Source organism: Oncorhynchus kisutch, unplaced genomic scaffold, assembly GCF_002021735.2.
Source record: "Oncorhynchus kisutch isolate 150728-3 unplaced genomic scaffold, Okis_V2 Okis06b-Okis10b_hom, whole genome shotgun sequence".
Classification (NCBI taxonomy): domain Eukaryota; kingdom Metazoa; phylum Chordata; class Actinopteri; order Salmoniformes; family Salmonidae; genus Oncorhynchus; species Oncorhynchus kisutch.
The window spans coordinates 15,699,627-15,726,188 of record NW_022261983.1 but is presented as its reverse complement, the minus strand read 5'-3'; the positions used below and the strand labels follow the sequence as shown (position 1 = coordinate 15,726,188).

General features: G+C 46.8%; 1 protein-coding gene across 2 annotated transcripts in view; it reads left to right on the top strand.

Moving 5' to 3' along the window:
• Positions 1 to 2,098: 2,098 nt before the first annotated feature.
• The window catches only part of LOC109885223 (nuclear distribution protein nudE homolog 1-like), a 43,464-nt gene continuing 19,000 nt past the window's right edge, over positions 2,099 to 26,562 (top strand). Inside the window, exons 1-3 of one of the 2 annotated variants that reach the window (XM_031813921.1) lie at positions 2,099 to 2,366; positions 3,690 to 3,845; positions 3,990 to 4,143. In XM_031813921.1, coding sequence (XP_031669781.1) covers positions 3,760 to 3,845; positions 3,990 to 4,143 — 240 coding nt within the window. In that variant the 5' untranslated portion in view covers positions 2,099 to 2,366; positions 3,690 to 3,759. Of the gene's footprint in view, positions 2,371 to 3,689; positions 3,846 to 3,989; positions 4,144 to 26,562 lie in introns of both variants that reach the window. The other variant, XM_031813922.1, reaches the window with a different exon arrangement.

Below are 26,562 nucleotides of genomic sequence, written 5' to 3'. Positions count from 1 at the left end.
GTTATTGCGAGTGTAGCGAAATGGGCCTTTGCATTGCACACATGTAGCCTTACATTTCTACCTTGGTATGTCAGGGTGGGAAATGTGAATTGGGCCAAGTTCGAGGGTAATAATGCATTTAGGTTCTAGTTTATTGAGATGCGTGAATACACCACACCAAAATATGGATTTTATGGCTCTTTTTAAAACGAATTTCCTGCAATTCTACGTAGTAATGATTTATGTTCACTACTTAATCAATTGATTTGATGATTACGTCTATGCAAATAAATTAGATGATAGTTAACCTCTGTGTTTTTCTTTTATTCAGTAATAGGGTATATTGTAACCATGTGTTCAAGCTAATCAAATCAAAATTGATTTCGCGCTGACCTTTTAGAACCACGAAGCACAAGGTGCATGAACAGTTGTCCTCGTCATGTCAGACCTTATGTTCCCCCGATGATGGAAGGTTTGGGAACCACCACTGTTATGGATAATAAGAGCCTGAACAGGCAGGAAGAAGAACTCTCTCCTTTTCTCTCCTCCTTCCTGCGTTAGTGATGGCAGAACAAAAACACAATCAAGTTACTCAATATTTTTTTGAACGATATATTGTATCGTTTTGACATTATCGAAATACTATTATTTTTTTTTTTCGTGGAAACCTTTAAAAAATAACCCTTAACATCTGTTCTGCTCATCACTTATTAATACAAAGAAGATTATCACTTCTCACAAAGGTGCTCGTTCAGTAAAGTTAGATCAAAGCGGGAATCAATGTCTTGTAAAATCACAATGATTCATTAGTAGCCGATTTTACTTGACAAAACCAAATATAATAGCGTAGCGTAGTAGGGCAATAACATTACTGTTACACCAAACACACCACATTTCTATCGAGATTTTAGGATGGTGAAGCTGAAAAGTGGAAAAATATGAAAAATATTGCCCACACTCAAAAGAGCCACTGGGCCGGAAATATATGCTTCGATTGAAACTAGAATACAAGAAAGGCTAACACTTAGTTAACACCATTTGCTGTAATTCGCTCACGAAACAGTCATTCAAGAAGGTAGAAATCCATATTCCCGTGAAAACTGATTGAGATCAATCAAACGATTGGCATGCAAATGCCGTTTCACCGGTAAAAACCTGAAGAATTACGATTCACGATTGACAGTGATGACGGCCTATTCGTTTTAATTAGGTATGTCTAACTTGGTGTTTGAGGGTATTAACAATAAAAACATGTTATTGATACAATATGTGTGGGCCTGGTCAGACGTTGCTAATGGAGGATGCATTTTATGCCTATTCTAAACAGGGCTCACCATCCCTGCGTCTGGATAGCTACCTTCCTGTAGGTTTTCATTCCAACCCTAATCTAGCGCACCTGATTCTAATAATTTGTTGGTTTATAAGATTAATCAGGTTATTTTATTTATTTTTATTTAACCTTTATTTCACGAGGCGAGTCAGTTAAGAACAAATTCATTCACTCCGGTCAAACCCTAACCAGGACGACGCTGGGCCAATTGCGCGCCGCCCTATGGGACTCCCAATCATGGCCGGTTGTGATAAAGCCTGGAATCGAACCAAGGTCTGTAATGACCCCTGTAGCACTGAGCCACTCGGGAGCACCAGGCTAGTTACAACTGGGGTAGCAGTGAATCCTTACAGCACGGTGGAGCACCAGGGTTGGAGAGCCCTGTAATGATAGGTTACATCTGTCGGTACAAACTTTGATTAAGGAAATTATGACGTCTTTACATATTTTTTTGGGGGGGATCCCTCACATAAAAAAATAGCACTAGATATAAATCTGTGTTTTTCTCGAAGTTGCCACGTGCGTCATATCAGTGCATTTGTAACAACCTAACCATTACACAACTTTATTAGATCATATAAGCCTTACGTAGCAAATTAGCAATTACATATTTTGTTTACCAAATTCAACACTCATTGACCTCCAATACAAACATTTTCTTGGACAGATTTTGTGCGGAGTAAAACCTCTCGCTTCGCCTCTTCCTCTCTGCTTAAAAGCGCATTTGATTTAACCGACCTCGTAGGCAAATCATGAACGCGATTGGCCATTCATCGCCCTACACACTTGATTGACAGTATAACCGACCAATGGTGAGCGGTTAAACTATCGCGGTGGTTGGAGGATTAGCGATGAGTCTACTTTGGACAAAAGAGATATATATGCAACCTTCGCGTTGTTCTAGGTGGCAACTTTGTCACTACTTTCAGCCAAGGAATGATCTATGTAACAACATTTGCTGGATACTTCTGTTCCGTTTTGTAGCTCCGTTATAAAGGTACCGTCATCTTTCGGCACTGTTGGAGCACCGGCTGCTAGCCATCGCAAGCAATCCTAGGTAGGTTAGTATTAACTGTCAATTTACTGGGATTTAAATCGCGATGGTAACGTGAATTTATGACAGACTCGTCCGATAGTTCGATGTATTGGCAAATGATGCTGTCTGCACATATACATTTAACTGCTTTTTGTCAATTCTGACTCTGGTTGCGTTATTGTAAAATTGGCAGAAAATAAATGCCAGAGCATAGCTACTTATTTTGACCAGAGACGACATATTGCAAGCATTAGCAATCTAACGTTATCCAGTTGACACTGCTTGTCACTGGTGTGAAGGCGAGAATACACTTCCCCTTTTGTGTTCTGACCAAAGTGCAGTCTCTTTTGTTTGCTGCCTTGTTTGCTTGCTGCCAAACATCAGTTAGCAAGTACTTGAATGTACAAGTTTAGATATTGTTTAAATCTTACAAACACTGCTTTTAAGATTTTGATTATGAGTAGAATGGCAATGGCTACAAAATAAACAAGTCATATTCCAAATTGGTCTATTTGCTTTGTTTAATTAACAGTACATTAATATATCATGTTTATTCAATCTCCACCTGGCACAGCCAGAAGGGGACAGGCCACCCCTCATAGCCTGGTTCCTCTCTAGGTTTCTTCCTAGGTTCTGGCTTTTCTAGGGAGTATTTCTTAGCCACCGTGCTTCTACACCTGCATTGCTTGCTGTTTGGGGTTTCAGGCTGGGTTTCTGTACAGCACTTTTGACATCGGCTGATGTAAAAAATGGCTTTTTAAATAAAATTGATGTTCATTAAGCCTTGCGTTGTGCTTTTCTTTGCGTTCCTATAGTTTGACAGCCAGCCTATTGTCATCAGTTGACACTGACAGCGCACTCGTTAGCTAGCTAGGGGATGACTGTGATGACTTATGTCATTGTAGTTTGCACTAAACTCCTTTAACCCTTTTCTGCTGTCCTTTCTTGCCTGAAGCACATTGTTGACTTGGAAATGCTGACTAGAGAACTCGTTATCTCTTTTGGTTGAAAAAGTATCAATCACTGTTGATCATCTAAGTTTAGCCTACTGACTCGTACCCGTTTACTGACTCGTACCCGTTTACTGACTCGTACCCGTTTACTGACTCGTACCCGTTTACTGACTCGTACCCGTTTACTGACTCGTACCCGTTTACTGACTCGTACCCGTTTACTGACTCGTACCTGTTTACTGACTCGTACCTGTTTACTGACTCGTGCCTGCCTTCCATTTACTGACTCTCGCCTGCCTTCCATTTACTGACTCTCTCCTTCCTTCCATTTACTGACTCTCTCCCGCCTTCCATTTACTGACTCTCGCCTTCCTTCCATTTACTGACTCAGTGAGAGGAGAACTGTAAGAGAGGGAGAGAAGAGATCGGATAGAGAAGAGTGACCAGTGGCGTGGGCAGAGATGGGAGAACCAGAGTCCCTTAAGTTTGTCTCTCTGGAGGAGGAGGTGGACTACTGGAAGGAACAGACTGCCAAGCACCAACAGAGGTACACACACACAGACACAGACAGAGAGAAAGAAAGAAAGGAGCAGTCTGCCATGCTACAGCAGAGGTACCCACAGGTATCTGCTTAAACCGTAGTGTCCTCTGTTACTCCACAACCACCATATTGACCCCTAACCTCTCCCAGGGCTGAGGAGGCGCAGGAGGAGCTACAGGAGTTCCAGCAGATGAGTCGTGACTACGAGGTGGAACTGGAGACTGAACTCAAGCAGTGTGAAACACAGAACCGAGAACTCGTCACACAGAACAACAGGCTACACATGGAACTGGAGAACTACAAGGTATGACCTGTTGACTTGACTCTAGTTTAGAGCAGCGTTTTTCCAACCTCTACTCAGGGACCCTCAGCCCTTCCATTTATTTGAACTATTACACAACTAGCACACCTGATTGAACTCATCAAGCCCTTCATTATAATAACATTATTATTATTATTTATTACATTTGTAAAGCTCTTCTCATTATACAGAATCATTTGCAAGTGCATAAAATCAACAAAAAAAAGTAGAGCTGACAGCCCGATCCCCCGAGGGACAGAGCTTGGTCCCGGAGGCGTGGAAGAGCAGGTTATCGCTTGATCTGAGGGGGGCGTTATGGAGGAAGAGCACTTCCTTGAGATAAGGAGGGGCGTTGTTATGAATTAAATCAAAGTTTATTTGTCACGTGTGCCAAATACAACAGTGAAATGCTTACTTACAGCCTCTAACCAACAGTGCAAAAAAGGTATTAAGTAACGAAATAAAAACAACAGTAAAAAGACAGGCTATATACAGTAGGGAGGCTATATACAGTAGGGAGGCTATATACAGTAGGGAGGCTATATACAGTAGGGAGGCTATATACAGTAGTGAGGCTATATACAGTAGTGAGGCTATAACAGTAGGGAGGCTATATACAGTAGGGAGGCTATATACAGTAGAGAGGCTATATACAGTAGGGAGGCTATATACAGTAGGGAGGCTATATACAGTAGGGAGGCTATAACAGTAGGGAGGCTATAACAGTAGAGAGGCTATAAACAGTAGGGAGGCTATAAACAGTAGGGAGGCTATAAACAGTAGGGAGGCTATAAACAGTAGGGAGGCTATAAACAGTAGGGAGGCTATAAACAGTAGGGAGGCTATAAACAGTAGGGAGGCTATAAACAGTAGGGAGGCTATATACAGTAGGGAGGCTATAAACAGTAGGGAGGCTATATAACAGTAGGGAGGCTATAAAGTAGCGAGGCTATAACAGTAGAGAGGCTATATACAGTAGAGAGGCTATATACAGTAGCGAGGCTATAACAGTAGCGAGGCTCTATAACAGTAGGGAGGCTATAAAGTAGCGAGGCTATAACAGTAGGGAGGCTATAACAGTAGCGAGGCTATAACAGTAGCGAGGCTATAACAGTAGGGAGGCTATATACAGTAGAGGCTATATACAGTAGCGAGGCTATAACAGTAGCGAGGCTCTATAACAGTAGGGAGGCTATAAAGTAGGGAGGCTATAACAGTAGGGAGGCTATAACAGTAGCGAGGCTATAAAGTAGCGAGGCTATAACAGTAGCGAGGCTATAACAGTAGGGAGGCTATAAAGTAGCGAGGCTATAACAGTAGCGAGGCTCTAACAGTAGGGAGGCTATAAAGTAGCGAGGCTTTAACAGTAGCGAGGCTCTATAACAGTAGAGAGGCTACAACAGTAGAGAGGCTACATACAGACACCGGTTAGTCAGGCTGATTGAGGTAGTATGTAGATCTGGTTAAAGTGACTATGCATATATGATGAACAGAGAGTAGCAGTAGCGTAAAAGAGGGGTTGGCGGGTGGTGGGCGGAGGGACACAATGTACATAGCCTGGTTAGCCAATGTGCGGGAGCACTGGTTGGTCAGCCCAATTGAGGTAGTATGTACATGAATGTATAGTTAAAGTGACTATGCATATTTGATAAACGGAGAGTAGCAGCAGTGTAAAAGAGGGGTTGGGGGTGGCACACAATGCAAATAGTCCGGGTAGCCATTTGATTACCTGTTCAGGAGTCTTATGGCTTGGGGGGTAAAAACTGAGAAGCCTTTTTGTCCTAGACCTGACACTCCTGTACTGCTTGCCATGCGGTAGCAGAGAGAACAGTCTATGACTGGGGTGGCTGGGGTCTTTGACAATTTTTAGGGCCTTCCTCTGACACTGCCTGGTGTAGAGGTCCTGGATGGCAGGCAGCGTAGCCCCAGTGATGTACTGGGCCGTACGCACTACCCTCTGTAGTGCCTTGCGGTCAGAGGCCGAGCAATTGCTGTACCAGGCAGTGATGCAACCAGTCAGGATGCTCTCGATGTTGCAGCTGTAGAACCTTTTGAGGATCTCAGGATCCATGCCAAATCTTTTTAGTTTACTGAGGGGGAATAGGCTTTGTCGTGCCCTCTTCACGACTGTCTTGGTGTGTTTGGCCCATTCTAGTTTGTTGTTGATGTGGACACCAAGGAACTTGAAGCTCTCAACCTGCTCCACTACAGCCCCGTCGATGAGAATGTGGGCGTGCTCGGTCCTCCTTTTCCTGTAGTCCACAATAATCTCCTTAGTCTTGGTTACTTTGAGGGATAGGTTGTTATTCTGGCACCACCCGGCCAGGTCTCTGACCTCCTCTCTATAGGCTGTCTTGTCGTTGTCGGTGATCAGGCCTACCACTGTTGTGTCATCTGCAAACTTAATGATGGTGTTGGAGTCATGCCTGGCCATGCAGTCGTGGGTGAACAGGGAGTACAGGAGGGGACGAGAGAGACTGGAGGAGCCAGGATGGAGGTGATGTGATGGTGCTGAGATGGGGAGCCAGGATGGAGGTGATGTGATGGTGCTGAGATGGGGAGCCAGGATGGAGGTGATGTGACGGTGCTGAGATGGGGAGCCAGGATGGAGGTGATGTGATGGGGAGCCAGGATGGAGTTGAGATGGGGAGCCAGGATGGAGGTGATGTGATGGTGCTGAGATGGGGAGCCAGGATGGAGGTGATGTGATGGGGAGCCAGGATGGAGTTGATGTGGTGGTGTTGAGCTGGGGAGCCAGGAGACTCCTGCCAGGGATCCAGGTGAACACTGTTGTAGTAGTCCTGGAGACTCCTGCCAGGGATCCAGGTGCAGACAGTGTACTAGTAGTCCTGGAGACTCCTGCCAGGGATCCAGGTGAAGACAGTGTACTAGTAGTCCTGGAGACTCCTGCCTGGGATCCAGGTGAACACTGTGTTGTAGTAGTCCTGGAGACTCCTGCCAGGGATCCAGGTGAAGACTGTGTTGTAGTAGTCCTGGAGACTCCTCCCAGGGATCCCGGTGAACACTGTATTGTAGTAGTCCAGCCTTGAGGAGATAAAGGCATGGACCAGCTTCTCTGCATCAGACTGAGTGAGGGGGTGGGACTGAGTTTGGTCAATGCTCTTGAGGTGATAGAATTACGTTTTACACTTTTGTTTGATGCGGCTGTCAGGGAGGAATGGAGCTTTGCACCCAGACTGGAACCTGAGGGGGCCAGAAACGTTCTGTCCTGCAATGGTGAGGTGTGTTATTGGTGCATGCTGGACCTGGTCGGGGCTGCCAACTAGTAGGGCTTTGGTTTTGCTGCTGTTCAGTTGAAGGATGTTTTGCTTCATCCATGCCCTCATCTCTCCTCCTCAAGGCAGGTGTTCAGACGAGCACATGCATCAGAGGGACTTGGGGGGCTGTTGACACCTACAGCTGGGTGTCAACAGCATAGCAGTGGAACGAGATTCCACACAACCCAATGGGGGTGAGCATGTATTGGCGGCAGGGTAGCCTAGTGGTTAGAGCGTGGGACTAGTAACCGAAAGGTTGCAAGTTCAAATCCCCGAGCTGACAAGGTACAAATCTGTCGTTCTGCAGTTAACCCACTGTTCCTAGGCCGTCATTGAGAAAAAATAATTTGTTCTTAACTGACTTGCCTAGTTAAATAAAGGTTAAATAAAAAAAATTAAAATGGGTCCAAGAACAGATCCATGTGGGACACCGCAGGTGATGTGGTGGGTCTGGGACCTGGACCCACCTCTCGACAAGTACTCCGTCCTGTCTGAGAGGTAGGAGTGGAACCAGCTCAGAGCTGGTCCAGACAGTCCAATGGTGTCCCGGAGGCATTTCAGGAGGGTGGGGTGGTCGACCGTGTCTGCGTGCATGTCCAGGATGATCTGGAGACTGCCTGCATCAGCCGCCATCAGCAGGTCATTGGTGACCCTGAGGGCCGTTTTTCAGTGCTGTGGGCCAGAAACTTGACTGGAACTTCTCAAATGGGTGCTTCTGATTGAGATGGCCTTGAAGCTGTACATCAACCACTTTTTTCCCCCAACACCTTAGAAAGAAAGGAGAAGTTGGATATTGGCCTGTAATTGGCCAGTACTTCTGGGTCCAGGGCGGGGCTTCAGAAGGGGGCTGTTGAGGCCCAAGTTTCTGAGACGCTCCAGGATGCAGCCAATGGATTTAATATTTTATAGTTCTTGGATGTGACGACCCTCCCACCTCTGTCTGCCGAATTCTTTCTCTTTACTCTTCTTATCCTTAATAGGATGTTGGTGGGCGGAACTGGGAGGGTCATCAGTGAAATGGGACACACCTGGGCCCCGGTGTGTCCAGGGGATAAATACACCTCCCATTCATTGAGGAGACTCTCTCCATGCAGACACAATGTTATGCTTTGGTTGTGGCATTTTGTGGTTTGTTTTTGGCACCTCTCAACACCCCTCATTATCACCATCTCTGCATGCAACCACTCACTTACACTACTGATAACTGACTACACACCATTGTTAATTGTGTATATAGTTTACTTAAGGAATAACACAAATATATTTATTATCTCCACGTTGTTGCCCTCTTTGTTATGGGCTATGAGCCGGTTTGTGACATGGAGTAAACCAGGGAGCTGAGTGAGCGAACGTGATGTCCTGTGTTTTTATGGAGGCGTGGAGGTCAAGCACAATGCTCAGGGGTTGGTTGTAAGAACTCCACAATTTCATCCACTGACAGGCTGGCTGGGTCGATGTTTTCTAGTTCTGGAAACGTATGCGATGCTTGGACGTGGTTAGAGGGGGGAAGGAATGTCAAGTCCAGTGAGACAACCTTGTGGTCAGGCACACTGAGGTCATAGACCTGCATGTTGTTGATGTGGTCAGTGATGACCAGGTCAAGTGTGTGTGTGTGGGGGGGGAGATATCAACAAGTTGCTTCAGGTCAAGACAGTCAATCAAACTCAGCAGCAGAGTGACATGAGGGAGAGTCGACGTGGATATTGAGTTTGGCTTTTACGGCAAGACATTCCAAAGAGCACAGTTCAGGCAGGGGCAGGAGGGACCATTTTCAATGTTCCACAATGTTTTGCTACTGAACGTGGCCCGGGTCTGTCTGATGCAACGCCTGCAGTCCCAGTTGTATTTGAATAGGTATTTTCCTATCAGTCAGTTGACAGTTTGGGCCAGTGTTTATGAGCCTGCTATCTCTGAGGATGATAGGGAGGCTGCTGGTCTAAAGAACTCTCCATGGGACAGGTGTGTGTGTGTGTGTGATATATATATATATATATATATGTGTGGGACTATATTCATCACGAGGTGAGCACTCCAGACCTCCCGAGGCAGAGAAGAGATTCAGCAGTTATTTGACTCATTTTGCCATGCGGCAGAGAAGAGATTCAGCAGTTATTTGACTCATTTTGCCATGAGGCAGAGAAGAGATTCAGCAGTTATTTGACTCATTTTGCCATGCGGCAGAGAAGAGATTCAGCAGTTATTTGACTCATTTTGCCATGAGGCAGAGAAGAGATTCAGCAGTTATTTGACTCATTTTGCCATGAGGCAGAGAAGAGATTCAGCAGTTATTTGACTCATTTTGCCATGAGGCAGAGAAGAGATTCAGCAGTTATTTGACTCATTTTGACATGAGGCAGAGAAGAGATTCAGCAGTTATTTGACTCATTTTGCCATGAGGCAGAGAAGAGATTCAGCAGTTATTTGACTCATTTTGACATGAGGCAGAGAAGAGATTCAGCAGTTATTTGACTCATTCTGCCATGAGGCAGAGAAGAGATTCAGCAGTTATTTGACTCATTTTGCCATGAGGCAGAGAAGAGATTCAGCAGTTATTTGACTCATTTTGCCATGAGGCAGAGAAGAGATTCAGCAGTTTACCGCTAATTTATTGCTGTCGTACACATTTTGCCGTCGGGTGGAGAGAAACGTTGGCAGTTTTTAATATGATATCTGAGTGAGTGACTAACAAAATCAATGGGGGGGGCCCCCCGGGTCAGTAATTAGACAGTCTAGCAGTCAACTGACTTACAATAAAACTAAATATATTCCTGACATAGGCTAATTAAGTGACTGTCAGTAGGTAGAATCTGTCACCAATTGGATGGAAACCTGTCTGTATTTAAAAATATATCTATTAAAAAACATTACTGAAACTTCCCCTCCATCACAGCTGTCAGGATGTTTTTGATATCATTTTTTTGTTGTCTTCGGTATGTTTCATAACTGTGGATTGGAAGGTGGTTAGGGGAAGGAAAAGGAACAACTGACTAGGTATCCCCAACTGAAATGTGTCTTCTTCATGCAACCCTCTGAATCAGAGGTGCGGGGCGTTAGTGCACGCCTGGCTGTGCTTGAGGTGACGTCACTTTGGAACCGCTGACGATGTCTGACTCTTACTTCCTGATGGATGTACTTCCTGTGACACGCTGCCAGTGGTTGAGTCAGACAGGAAGTTACAAAAGCTATAGCATCCTGTCTATATCTATTACCAAACTTGGGCTGTGTGTGAAAAGGTACTAGCTGTCAAAATTCTTGTTTCCTCTCAAAGCTCATTAGAGGAGGGAGGGACCTTGGATCCCCTCCTCCAATGAGCTTTGAGAGAAATTGAGGAAGCAAAGATTAGACTGCAGGCCCATTTAGACTGACATGGCTACTGGTTAACGTGAGTATTTGCATGCAGAGATAATTTAGATGGTGCAGAAATTTAGGTCGGCTAGTCTTGTCATCCGGTCATTTCCCTAACAAACTGTCAGGTCAGGCAGAACTGCTGGCTGTTATCTATCTTTCCTGGGAACACTTGACTGTATATTTCATATACCCTGTGTAATGGAAGATATTCTGTGTTGTCTTGATGAATATGGCCTAACTAACAGTCTGCTGGATTCATACACTACCACACCCTGTTGTTGTTGTTCTACACCACCATCCCTCTGTTGTTCTACACCACCATCCCTCTGTTGTTCTACACCACCATCCCTCTGTTGTTCTACACCACCATCCCTCTGTTGTTCTACACCACCATCCCTCTGTTGTTCTACACCACCATCCCTCTGTTGTTCTACACCACCATCCCTCTGTTGTTCTACACCACCATCCCTCTGTTGTTCTACACCACCATCCCTCTGTTGTTCGACACCATACCATCCCTCTGTTGTTCTACACCACCATCCCTCTGTTGTTCTACACCACCATCCCTCTGTTGTTCTACACCACCATCCCTCTGTTGTTCTACACCACCATCCCTCTGTTGTTCTACACCACCATCCCTCTGTTGTTCTACACCACCATCCCTCTGTTGTTCTACACCACCATCCCTCTGTTGTTCTACACCACCATCCCTCTGTTGTTCTACACCACCATCCCTCTGTTGTTCTACACCACCATCCCTCTGTTGTTCTACACTACCATCCCTCTGTTGTTCTACACTACCATCCCTCTGTTGTTCTACACCACCATCCCTCTGTTGTTGTTGTTCTACACCACCATCCCTCTGTTGTTGTTGTTCTACACTACCATCCCTCTGTTGTTCTACACCACCGTCCCTCTGTTGTTGTTGTTCTACACTACCATCCCTCTGTTGTTCTACACCACCATCCCTCTGTTGTTGTTGTTCTACACTACCATCCCTCTGTTGTTCTACACTACCATCCCTCTGTTGTTCTACACTACCATCCCTCTGTTGTTCTACACTACCATCCCTCTGTTGTTCTACACCACCGTCCCTCTGTTGTTGTTGTTCTACACTACCATCCCTCTGTTGTTCTACACCACCATCCCTCTGTTGTTCTACACCACCATCCCTCTGTTGTTCTACACCACCATCCCTCTGTTGTTCTACACCACCATCCCTCTGTTGTTGTTGTTCTACACTACCATCCCTCTGTTGTTCTACACTACCATCCCTCTGTTGTTCTACACCACCGTCCCTCTGTTGTTCTACACCACCGTCCCTCTGTTGTTGTTGTTCTACACTACCATCCCTCTGTTGTTCTACACCACCGTCCCTCTGTTGTTCTACACCACCATCCCTCTGTTGTTCTACACCACCATCCCTCTGTTGTTCTACACCACCATCCCTCTGTTGTTCTACACTACCATCCCTCTGTTCTACACTACCATCCCTCTGTTGTTCTACACCACCATCCCTCTGTTGTTGTTGTTCTACACTACCATCCCTCTGTTGTTCTACACCACCGTCCCTCTGTTCTACACTACCATCCCTCTGTTGTTCTACACTACCATCCCTCTGTTGTTCTACACCACCATCCCTCTGTTGTTCTACACCACCATCCCTCTGTTGTTCTACACCACCATCCCTCTGTTGTTGTTGTTCTACACTACCATCCCTCTGTTGTTCTACACTACCATCCCTCTGTTGTTCTACACTACCATCCCTCTGTTGTTCTACACCACCGTCCCTCTGTTGTTGTTGTTCTACACTACCATCCCTCTGTTGTTCTACACCACCATCCCTCTGTTGTTCTACACCACCATCCCTCTGTTGTTCTACACTACCATCCCTCTGTTGTTCTACACCACCATCCCTCTGTTGTTGTTCTACACCACCATCCCTCTGTTGTTCTACACCACCATCCCTCTGTTGTTCTACACTACCATCCCTCTGTTGTTCTACACCACCGTCCCTCTGTTCTACACCACCATCCCTCTGTTGTTGTTCTACACCACCATCCATCTGTTGTTGTTGTTCTACACCACCATCCCTCTGTTGTTGTTGTTCTACACTACCATCCCTCTGTTCTACACTACCATCCCTCTGTTGTTGTTCTACACCACCATCCCTCTGTTGTTGTTCTACACCACCATCCCTCTGTTGTTGTTGTTCTACACCACCATCCCTCTGTTGTTCTACACCACCGTCCCTCTGTTCTACACCACCGTCCCTCTGTTCTACACCACCATCCCTCTGTTGTTCTACACCACCATCCCTCTGTTGTTGTTGTTCTACACTACCATCCCTCTGTTGTTCTACACTACCATCCCTCTGTTGTTCTACACTACCATCCCTCTGTTGTTCTACACCACCATCCCTCTGTTGTTGTTGTTCTACACCACCGTCCCTCTGTTCTACACCACCATCCCTCTGTTGTTCTACACCACCATCCCTCTGTTGTTGTTGTTCTACACTACCATCCCTCTGTTGTTCTACACCACCGTCCCTCTGTTGTTCTACACCACCATCCCTCTGTTGTTGTTCTACACTACAATCCCTCTGTTGTTCTACACCACCATCCCTCTGTTGTTCTACACCACCATCCCTCTGTTGTTCTACACCACCATCCCTCTGTTGTTGTTGTTCTACACCACCATCCCTCTGTTGTTGTTGTTCTACACCACCATCCCTCTGTTGTTGTTGTTCTACACTACCATCCCTCTGTTGTTCTACACCACCATCCCTCTGTTGTTGTTCTACACCACCATCCCTCTGTTGTTGTTGTTCTACACTACCATCCCTCTGTTGTTCTACACCACCATCCCTCTGTTGTTGTTGTTCTACACTACCATCCCTCTGTTGTTCTACACCACCGTCCCTCTGTTCTACACCACCGTCCCTCTGTTCTACACCACCATCCCTCTGTTGTTGTTCTACACCACCATCCCTCTGTTGTTGTTGTTCTACACCACCATCCCTCTGTTGTTGTTGTTCTACACTACCATCCCTCTGTTGTTCTACACCACCGTCCCTCTGTTCTACACCACCATCCCTCTGTTGTTGTTGTTCTACACTACCATCCCTCTGTTGTTCTACACCACCATCCCTCTGTTGTTGTTGTTGTTCTACACTACCATCCCTCTGTTGTTCTACACCACCGTCCCTCTGTTCTACACCACCGTCCCTCTGTTCTACACCACCATCCCTCTGTTGTTGTTCTACACCACCATCCCTCTGTTGTTGTTGTTCTACACCACCATCCCTCTGTTGTTGTTGTTCTACACTACCATCCCTCTGTTGTTCTACACCACCGTCCCTCTGTTCTACACCACCATCCCTCTGTTGTTGTTGTTCTACACCACCATCCCTCTGTTGTTGTTGTTGTTCTACACTACCATCCCTCTGTTGTTCTACACAACCGTCCCTCTGTTCTACACCACCGTCCCTCTGTTCTACACCACCATCCCTCTGTTGTTGTTCTACACCACCATCCCTCTGTTGTTGTTGTTCTACACCACCATCCCTCTGTTGTTGTTGTTCTACACTACCATCCCTCTGTTGTTCTACACCACCGTCCCTCTGTTCTACACCACCATCCCTCTGTTGTTGTTGTTCTACACTACCATCCCTCTGTTGTTCTACACCACCATCCCTCTGTTGTTGTTGTTGTTCTACACTACCATCCCTCTGTTGTTCTACACCACCGTCCCTCTGTTCTACACCACCATCCCTCTGTTGTTCTACACCACCATCCCTCTGTTGTTGTTGTTCTACACTACCATCCCTCTGTTGTTCTACACTACCATCCCTCTGTTGTTCTACACCACCGTCCCTCTGTTGTTCTACACCACCATCCCTCTGTTGTTGTTGTTGTTCTACACTACCGTCCCTCTGTTGTTCTACACTACCGTCCCTCTGTTGTTCTACACTACCGTCCCTCTGTTGTTCTACACCACCGTCCCTCTGTTCTACACCACCGTCCCTCTGTTCTACACCACCATCCCTCTGTTGTTCTACACCACCATCCATCTGTTGTTGTTGTTCTACACCACCATCCCTCTGTTGTTGTTGTTCTACACTACCATCCCTCTGTTCTACACTACCATCCCTCTGTTGTTGTTCTACACCACCATCCCTCTGTTGTTGTTCTACACCACCATCCCTCTGTTGTTGTTCTACACCACCATCCCTCTGTTGTTCTACACCACCATCCCTCTGTTGTTCTACACCACCACCATCCATCTGTTGTTGTTGTTCTACACCACCATCCCTCTGTTGTTGTTGTTCTACACCACCATCCCTCTGTTGTTGTTGTTCTACACCACCATCCCTCTGTTGTTGTTGTTCTACACTACCATCCCTCTGTTGTTCTACACCACCATCCCTCTGTTGTTGTTCTACACCACCATCCCTCTGTTGTTGTACACTACCATCCCTCTGTTGTTCTACACTACCATCCCTCTGTTGTTCTACACCACCATCCCTCTGTTGTTGTTGTTCTACACTACCATCCCTCTGTTGTTCTACACCACCGTCCCTCTGTTCTACACCACCGTCCCTCTGTTCTACACCACCATCCCTCTGTTGTTCTACACCACCGTCCCTCTGTTCTACACCACCATCCCTCTGTTGTTCTACACCACCATCCCTCTGTTGTTGTTGTTCTACACTACCATCCCTCTGTTGTTCTACACTACCATCCCTCTGTTGTTCTACACCACCGTCCCTCTGTTGTTGTTGTTCTACACTACCATCCCTCTGTTGTTGTTGTTCTACACTACCATCCCTCTGTTGTTGTTGTTCTACACCACCATCCCTCTGTTGTTGTTGTTCTACACCACCATCCCTCTGTTGTTGTTCTACACTACCATCCCTCTGTTGTTGTTCTACACCACCATCCCTCTGTTGTTCTACACTACCATCCCTCTGTTGTTCTACACCACCATCCCTCTGTTGTTGTTGTTCTACACTACCATCCCTCTGTTCTACACCACCATCCCTCTGTTGTTGTTGTTCTACACCACCGTCCCTCTGTTCTACACCACCATCCCTCTGTTGTTCTACACCACCATCCCTCTGTTGTTGTTGTTCTACACTACCATCCCTCTGTTGTTCTACACCACCGTCCCTCTGTTGTTCTACACCACCATCCCTCTGTTGTTGTTGTTCTACACTACCATCCCTCTGTTGTTCTACACCACCATCCCTCTGTTGTTCTACACCACCATCCCTCTGTTGTTCTACACCACCATCCCTCTGTTGTTCTACACCACCATCCCTCTGTTGTTCTACACCACCACCATCCATCTGTTGTTGTTGTTCTACACCACCATCCCTCTGTTGTTGTTGTTCTACACTACCATCCCTCTGTTGTTGTTGTTCTACACTACCATCCCTCTGTTGTTCTACACCACCATCCCTCTGTTGTTGTTCTACACCACCATCCCTCTGTTGTTGTTGTTCTACACTACCATCCCTCTGTTGTTCTACACTACCATCCCTCTGTTGTTGTTGTTCTACACTACCATCCCTCTGTTGTTGTTGTTCTACACCACCATCCCTCTGTTGTTGTTGTTCTACACCACCATCCCTCTGTTGTTGTTCTACACTACCATCCCTCTGTTGTTGTTCTACACCACCATCCCTCTGTTGTTGTTCTACACTACCATCCCTCTGTTGTTCTACACCACCATCCCTCTGTTGTTGTTGTTCTACACTACCATCCCTCTGTTCTACACCACCATCCCTCTGTTGTTGTTGTTCTACACCACCGTCCCTCTGTTCTACACCACCATCCCTCTGTTGTTCTACACCACCATCCCTCTGTTGTTGTTGTTCTACACTACCATCCCTCTGTTGTTCTACACCACCGTCCCTCTGTTGTTCTACACCACCATCCCTCTGTTGTTGTTGTTCTACACTACCATCCCTCTGTTGTTCTACACCACCATCCCTCTGTTGTTCTACACCACCATCCCTCTGTTGTTCTACACCACCATCCCTCTGTTGTTCTACACCACCATCCCTCTGTTGTTCTACACCACCACCATCCATCTGTTGTTGTTGTTCTACACCACCATCCCTCTGTTGTTGTTGTTCTACACTACCATCCCTCTGTTGTTGTTGTTCTACACTACCATCCCTCTGTTGTTCTACACCACCATCCCTCTGTTGTTGTTCTACACCACCATCCCTCTGTTGTTGTTGTTCTACACTACCATCCCTCTGTTGTTCTACACTACCATCCCTCTGTTGTTCTACACCACCATCCCTCTGTTGTTGTTGTTCTACACTACCATCCCTCTGTTGTTCTACACCACCGTCCCTCTGTTCTACACCACCGTCCCTCTGTTCTACACCACCATCCCTCTGTTGTTCTACACCACCATCCCTCTGTTGTTGTTGTTCTACACTACCATCCCTCTGTTGTTCTACACCACCGTCCCTCTGTTGTTGTTGTTCTACACTACCATCCCTCTGTTGTTCTACACCACCATCCCTCTGTTGTTCTACACCACCATCCCTCTGTTGTTGTTGTTCTACACTACCATCCCTCTGTTGTTCTACACCACCGTCCCTCTGTTCTACACCACCATCCCTCTGTTGTTCTACACCACCATCCCTCTGTTGTTGTTCTACACTACCATCCCTCTGTTGTTCTACACTACCATCCCTCTGTTGTTCTACACTACCATCCCTCTGTTGTTCTACACCACCGTCCCTCTGTTGTTCTACACCACCATCCCTCTGTTGTTGTTGTTCTACACTACCATCCCTCTGTTGTTCTACACTACCATCCCTCTGTTGTTCTACACCACCATCCCTCTGTTGTTGTTATACACTACCATCCCTCTGTTGTTGTTGTTCTACACCACCATCCCTCTGTTGTTGTTGTTCTACACTACCATCCCTCTGTTGTTCTACACCACCATCCCTCTGTTGTTGTTGTTCTACACCACCATCCCTCTGTTGTTGTTCTACACCACCATCCATCTGTTGTTGTTGTTCTACACCACCATCCCTCTGTTGTTGTTGTTCTACACTACCATCCCTCTGTTGTTCTACACCACCATCCCTCTGTTGTTCTACACCACCATCCCTCTGTTGTTGTTGTTCTACACCACCGTCCCTCTGTTCTACACCACCATCCCTCTTGTTGTTGTTCTACACCACCATCCCTCTGTTGTTCTACACCACCATCCCTCTGTTGTTGTTCTACACCACCATCCCTCTGTTGTTGTTCTACACTACCATCCCTCTGTTGTTGTTCTACACCACCGTCCCTCTGTTGTTGTTCTACACTACCATCCCTCTGTTGTTCTACACCACCATCCCTCTGTTGTTCTACACCACCATCCCTCTGTTGTTGTTCTACACCACCATCCCTCTGTTGTTGTTCTACACCACCATCCCTCTGTTGTTCTACACACCATCCCTCTGTTGTTGTTGTTCTACACCACCATCCCTCTGTTGTTGTTGTTCTACACCACCATCCCTCTGTTGTTGTTGTTCTACACTACCATCCCTCTGTTGTTCTACACCACCGTCCCTCTGTTCTACACCACCATCCCTCTGTTGTTGTTGTTCTACACTACCATCCCTCTGTTGTTCTACACTACCATCCCTCTGTTGTTCTACACCACCGTCCCTCTGTTCTACACCACCATCCCTCTGTTGTTGTTCTACACCACCATCCCTCTGTTGTTGTTGTTCTACACCACCATCCCTCTGTTGTTGTTCTACACTACCATCCCTCTGTTGTTGTTCTACACTACCATCCCTCTGTTGTTGTTCTACACCACCATCCCTCTGTTGTTGTTCTACACCACCATCCCTCTGTTGTTGTTCTACACCACCATCCCTCTGTTGTTGTTGTTCTACACTACCATCCCTCTGTTGTTCTACACCACCATCCCTCTGTTGTTGTTGTTCTACACTACCATCCCTCTGTTGTTCTACACCACCGTCCCTCTGTTCTACACCACCATCCCTCTGTTGTTGTTGTTCTACACTACCATCCCTCTGTTGTTCTACACTACCATCCCTCTGTTGTTCTACACTACCATCCCTCTGTTGTTCTACACCACCGTCCCTCTGTTGTTCTACACCACCATCCCTCTGTTGTTGTTGTTCTACACTACCATCCCTCTGTTGTTCTACACCACCGTCCCTCTGTTGTTGTTGTTCTACACTACCATCCCTCTGTTGTTCTACACCACCATCCCTCTGTTGTTCTACACCACCATCCCTCTGTTGTTGTTGTTCTACACCACCATCCCTCTGTTGTTGTTGTTCTACACTACCATCCCTCTGTTGTTCTACACTACCATCCCTCTGTTGTTCTACACTACCATCCCTCTGTTGTTCTACACTACCATCCCTCTGTTGTTCTACACCACCGTCCCTCTGTTGTTCTACACTACCATCCCTCTGTTGTTCTACACCACCGTCCCTCTGTTGTTGTTGTTCTACACTACCATCCCTCTGTTGTTCTACACCACCATCCCTCTGTTGTTCTACACCACCATCCCTCTGTTGTTCTACACCACCATCCCTCTGTTGTTGTTGTTCTACACTACCATCCCTCTGTGTTTCTACACTACCATCCCTCTGTTGTTCTACACTACCATCCCTCTGTTGTTCTACACCACCGTCCCTCTGTTGTTGTTGTTCTACACTACCATCCCTCTTGTTGTTCTACACCACCGTCCCTCTGTTGTTCTACACCACCATCCCTCTGTTGTTCTACACCACCATCCCTCTGTTGTTCTACACCACCATCCCTCTGTTGTTCTACACCACCATCCCTCTGTTGTTGTTGTTCTACACTACCATCCCTCTGTTGTTCTACACTACCATCCCTCTGTTGTTCTACACTACCATCCCTCTGTTGTTCTACACCACCGTCCCTCTGTTGTTGTTGTTCTACACTACCATCCCTCTGTTGTTCTACACCACCGTCCCTCTGTTGTTCTACACCACCGTCCCTCTGTTGTTCTACACCACCATCCCTCTGTTGTTCTACACTACCATCCCTCTGTTGTTCTACACCACCATCCCTCTGTTGTTGTTGTTCTACACCACCATCCCTCTGTTGTTGTTGTTCTACACTACCATCCCTCTGTTGTTCTACACCACCGTCCCTCTGTTCTACACCACCGTCCCTCTGTTCTACACCACCATCCCTCTGTTGTTCTACACCACCGTCCCTCTGTTCTACACCCACCATCCCTCTGTTGTTCTACACCACCATCCCTCTGTTGTTGTTGTTCTACACTACCATCCCTCTGTTGTTCTACACTACCATCCCTCTGTTGTTCTACACTACCATCCCTCTGTTGTTCTACACCACCGTCCCTCTGTTGTTGTTGTTCTACACTACCATCCCTCTGTTGTTGTTGTTCTATACCACCATCCCTCTGTTGTTGTTGTTCTACACCACCATCCCTCTGTTGTTGTTCTACACTACCATCCCTCTGTTGTTGTTCTACACCACCATCCCTCTGTTGTTCTACACTACCATCCCTCTGTTGTTCTACACCACCATCCTCTGTTGTTGTTGTTCTACACTACCATCCCTCTGTTCTACACCACCATCCCTCTGTTGTTGTTGTTCTACACCACCGTCCCTCTGTTCTACACCACCATCCCTCTGTTGTTCTACACCACCATCCCTCTGTTGTTGTTGTTCTACACTACCATCCCTCTGTTGTTCTACACCACCGTCCCTCTGTTGTTCTACACCAACATCCCTCTGTTGTTGTTGTTCTACACTACCATCCCTCTGTTGTTCTACACCACCATCCCTCTGTTGTTCTACACCACCATCCCTCTGTTGTTCTACACCAGCATCCCTCTGTTGTTCTACACCACCATCCCTCTGTTGTTCTACACCACCACCATCCATCTGTTGTTGTTGTTCTACACCACCATCCCTCTGTTGTTGTTGTTCTACACTACCATCCCTCTGTTGTTGTTGTTCTACACTACCATCCCTCTGTTGTTCTACACCACCATCCCTCTGTTGTTGTTCTACACCACCATCCCTCTGTTGTTGTTGTTCTACACTACCATCCCTCTGTTGTTCTACACTACCATCCCTCTGTTGTTGTTGTTCTACACTACCATCCCTCTGTTGTTGTTGTTCTACACCACCATCCCTCTGTTGTTGTTGTTCTACACCACCATCCCTCTGTTGTTCTACACTACCATCCCTCTGTTGTTCTACACCACCATCCCTCTGTTGTTGTTCTACACTACCATCCCTCTGTTGTTCTACACCACCATCCCTCTGTTGTTGTTGTTCTACACTACCATCCCTCTGTTCTACACCACCATCCCTCTGTTGTTCTACACCACCATCCCTCTGTTGTTGTTGTTCTACACTACCATCCCTCTGTTGTTCTACACCACCGTCCCTCTGTTGTTCTACACCACCATCCCTCTGTTGTTGTTGTTCTACACTACCATCCCTCTGTTGTTCTACACCACCATCCCTCTGTTGTTCTACACCACCATCCCTCTGTTGTTCTACACCACCATCCCTCTGTTGTTCTACACCACCATCCCTCTGTTGTTCTACACCACCACCATCCATCTGTTGTTGTTGTTCTACACCACCATCCCTCTGTTGTTGTTGTTCTACACTACCATCCCTCTGTTGTTGTTGTTCTACACTACCATCCCTCTGTTGTTCTACACCACCATCCCTCTGTTGTTGTTCTACACCACCATCCCTCTGTTGTTGTTGTTCTACACTACCATCCCTCTGTTGTTCTACACTACCATCCCTCTGTTTCTACACCACCATCCCTCTGTTGTTGTTGTTCTACATCTACCATCCCTCTGTTGTTCTACACCACCGTCCCTCTGTTCTACACCACCGTCCCTCTGTTCGTACACCCACCATCCCTCTGTTGTTCTACACACCAGCCCTCTGTTGTTGTTGTTCTACACTACCATCCCTCTGTTGTTCTACACCACCGTCCCTCTGTTCTACACCACCATCCCTCTGTTGTTGTTCTACACTACCATCCCTCTGTTGTTCTACACCACCATCCCTCTGTTGTTCTACACCACCATCCCTCTGTTGTTGTTTCTACACTACCATCCCTCTGTTGTTCTACACCACCGTCCCTCTGTTCTACACCACCATCCCTCTGTTGTCTACACCACCATCCCTCTGTTGTTGTTGTTCTACACTACCATCCCTCTGTGTTCTACACTACCATCCCTCTGTTGTTCTACACTACCATCCCTCTGTTGTTCTACACTACCATCCCTCTGTTGTTCTACACCACCGTCCCTCTGTTGTTCTACACCACCATCCCTCTGTTGTTGTTGTTCTACACTACCATCCCTCTGTTGTTCTACACCACCATCCCTCTGTTGTTGTTCTACACTACCATCCCTCTGTTGTTGTTGTTCTACACCACCATCCCTCTGTTGTTGTTGTTCTACACTACCATCCCTCTGTTGTTCTACACCACCATCCCTCTGTTGTTGTTGTTCTACACCACAGTCCCTCTGTTCTACACCACCATCCCTCTGTTGTTGTTCTACACCACCATCCATCTGTTGTTGTTGTTCTACACCACCATCCCTCTGTTGTTCTACACCACCATCCCTCTGTTGTTGTTGTTCTACACTACCATCCCTCTGTTGTTCTACACCACCGTCCCTCTGTTCTACACCACCATCCTCTGTTGTTGTTCTACACCACCATCCCTCTGTTGTTGTTCTACACCACCATCCCTCTGTTGTTGTTCTACACTACCATCCCTCTGTTGTTCTACACCACCGTCCCTCTGTTGTTGTTCTACACTACCATCCCTCTGTTGTTCTAACACCACCATCCCTCTGTTGTTCTACACCACCATCCCTCTGTTGTTGTTCTACACCACCATCCCTCTGTTGTTGTTCTACACCACCATCCCTCTGTTGTTCTACACCACCATCCCTCTGTTGTTGTTGTTCTACACCACCATCCCTCTGTTGTTGTTGTTCTACACCACCATCCCTCTGTTGTTGTTGTTCTACACTACCATCCCTCTGTTGTTCTACACCACGTCCCTCTGTTCTACACCACCATCCCTCTGTGTTGTTGTTCTACACTACCATCCCTCTGTGTTCTACACTACCATCCCTCTGTTGTTCTACCCACCGTCCTCTGTTCTACACCACCATCCCTCTGTTGTTGTTCTACACCACCATCCCTCTGTTGTTGTTGTTCTACACCACCATCCTCTGTTGTTGTTCTTACACTACCATCCCTCTGTTGTTGTTCTACACTACCATCCTCTTGTTGTTGTTCTACACCACCATCCCTCTGTTGTTTGTTCTACACCACCATCCCTCTGTTGTTGTTCTACACCACCATCCCTCTGTTGTTGTTGTTCTACACTACCATCCCTCTGTTGTTCTACACCCACCATCCCTCTGTTGTTTGTTGTTCTACACTACCATCCCTCTGTTGTTCTACACTACCATCCCTCTGTTGTTCTACACTACCATCCTCTGTTGTTCTACACCACCGTCCCTCTGTTGTTCTACACCACCATCCCTCTGTTGTTGTTGTTCTACACTACCATCCCTCTGTTGTTCTACACCACCGTCCCTCTGTTGTTGTTGTTCTACACTACCATCCCTCTGTTGTTCTACACCACCATCCCTCTGTTGTTCTACAACACCATCCCTCTGTTGTTGTTGTTCTACACCACCATCCTCTGTTGTTGTTGTTCTACACTACCATCCCTCTGTTGTTCTACACTACCATCCCTCTGTTGTTCTACACTACCATCCCTCTGTTGTTCTACACTACCATCCCTCTGTTGTTCTACACCACCGTCCCTCTGTTGTTCTACACTACCATCCCTCTGTTGTTCTACACCACCGTCCCTCTGTTGTTGTTGTTCTACACTACCATCCCTCTGTTGTCTACACCACCATCCCTCTGTTGTTCTACACCACCATCCCTCTGTTGTTCTACACCACCATCCCTCTGTTGTTGTTGTTCTACACTACCATCCCTCTGTTGTTCTACACTACCATCCCTCTGTTGTTCTACACTACCATCCCTCTGTTGTTCTACACCACCGTCCCTCTGTTGTTGTTGTTCTACACTACCATCCCTCTGTTGTTCTACACCACCGTCCCTCTGTTGTTCTACACACCCATCCCTCTGTTGTTCTACACCACCATCCCTCTGTTGTTCTACACCACCATCCCTCTGTTGTTCTACACTACCATCCCTCTGTTCTAACACTACCATCCCTCTGTTGTTCTACACCACCATCCCTCTGTTGTTGTTGTTCTACACTACCATCCCTCTGTTGTTCTACACCACCGTCCCCTCTGTTCTACACTACCATCCCTCTGTTGTTCTACACTACCATCCCTCTGTTGTTCTACACCACCATCCCTCTGTTGTTCTACACCACCATCCCTCTGTTGTTGTTGTTCTACACTACCATCCCTCTGTTGTTCTACACTACCATCCCTCTGTTGTTCTACACTACCATCCCTCTGTTGTTCTACACCACCGTCCCTCTGTTGTTGTTGTTCTACACTACCATCCCTCTGTTGTTCTACACCACCGTCCCTCTGTTGTTCTACACCACCATCCCTCTGTTGTTCTACACCACCATCCCTCTGTTGTTCTACACTACCATCCCTCTGTTGTTCTACACCACCATCCCTCTGTTGTTGTTGTTCTACACCACCATCCCTCTGTTGTTCTACACTACCATCCCTCTGTTCTACACCACCGTCCCTCTGTTCTACACCACCGTCCCTCTGTTCTACACCACCATCCCTCTGTTGTTGTTCTACACCACCATCCATCTGTTGTTGTTGTTCTACACCACCATCCCTCTGTTGTTGTTGTTCTACACTACCATCCCTCTGTTCTACACTACCATCCCTCTGTTGTTGTTCTACACCACCATCCCTCTGTTGTTGTTCTACACCACCATCCCTCTGTTGTTGTTGTTCTACACCACCATCCCTCTGTTGTTCTACACCACCGTCCCTCTGTTCTACACCACCGTCCCTCTGTTCTACACCACCGTCCCTCTGTTCTACACCACCGTCCCTCTGTTCTACACCACCATCCCTCTGTTGTTCTACACCACCATCCCTCTGTTGTTGTTGTTCTACACTACCATCCCTCTGTTGTTCTACACTACCATCCCTCTGTTGTTCTACACCACCATCCCTCTGTTGTTGTTGTTCTACACTACCATCCCTCTGTTGTTCTACACTACCATCCCTCTGTTGTTCTACACTACCATCCCTCTGTTGTTCTACACTACCATCCCTCTGTTGTTCTACACCACCATCCCTCTGTTGTTGTTGTTCTACACCACCGTCCCTCTGTTCTACACCACCATCCCTCTGTTGTTCTACACCACCATCCCTCTGTTGTTGTTGTTCTACACTACCATCCCTCTGTTGTTCTACACCACCGTCCCTCTGTTGTTCTACACCACCATCCCTCTGTTGTTGTTCTACACTACAATCCCTCTGTTGTTCTACACCACCATCCCTCTGTTGTTCTACACCACCATCCCTCTGTTGTTCTACACCACCATCCCTCTGTTGTTCTACACCACCACCATCCATCTGTTGTTGTTCTACACCACCATCCCTCTGTTGTTGTTGTTCTACACCACCATCCCTCTGTTGTTGTTGTTCTACACTACCATCCCTCTGTTGTTCTACACCACCGTCCCTCTGTTCTACACCACCATCCCTCTGTTGTTGTTGTTCTACACTACCATCCCTCTGTTGTTCTACACCACCATCCCTCTGTTGTTGTTGTTGTTCTACACTACCATCCCTCTGTTGTTCTACACCACCGTCCCTCTGTTCTACACCACCATCCCTCTGTTGTTCTACACCACCATCCCTCTGTTGTTGTTGTTCTACACTACCATCCCTCTGTTGTTCTACACTACCATCCCTCTGTTGTTCTACACCACCATCCCTCTGTTGTTCTACACCACCATCCCTCTGTTGTTGTTGTTGTTCTACACTACCGTCCCTCTGTTGTTCTACACTACCGTCCCTCTGTTGTTCTACACCACCGTCCCTCTGTTCTACACCACCGTCCCTCTGTTCTACACCACCATCCCTCTGTTGTTCTACACCACCATCCATCTGTTGTTGTTGTTCTACACCACCATCCCTCTGTTGTTGTTGTTCTACACTACCATCCCTCTGTTCTACACTACCATCCCTCTGTTGTTGTTCTACACCACCATCCCTCTGTTGTTCTACACCACCATCCCTCTGTTGTTGTTCTACACCACCATCCCCCTGTTGTTCTACACCACCATCCCTCTGTTGTTCTACACCACCACCATCCATCTGTTGTTGTTGTTCTACACCACCATCCCTCTGTTGTTGTTGTTCTACACCACCATCCCTCTGTTGTTGTTGTTCTACACCACCATCCCTCTGTTGTTCTACACCACCATCCCTCTGTTGTTGTTCTACACCACCATCCCTCTGTTGTTCTACACTACCATCCCTCTGTTGTTCTACACCACCATCCCTCTGTTGTTGTTGTTCTACACTACCATCCCTCTGTTGTTCTACACCACCGTCCCTCTGTTCTACACCACCGTCCCTCTGTTCTACACCACCGTCCCTCTGTTCTACACCACCATCCCTCTGTTGTTCTACACCACCGTCCCTCTGTTCTACACCACCGTCCCTCTGTTGTTCTACACCACCATCCCTCTGTTGTTG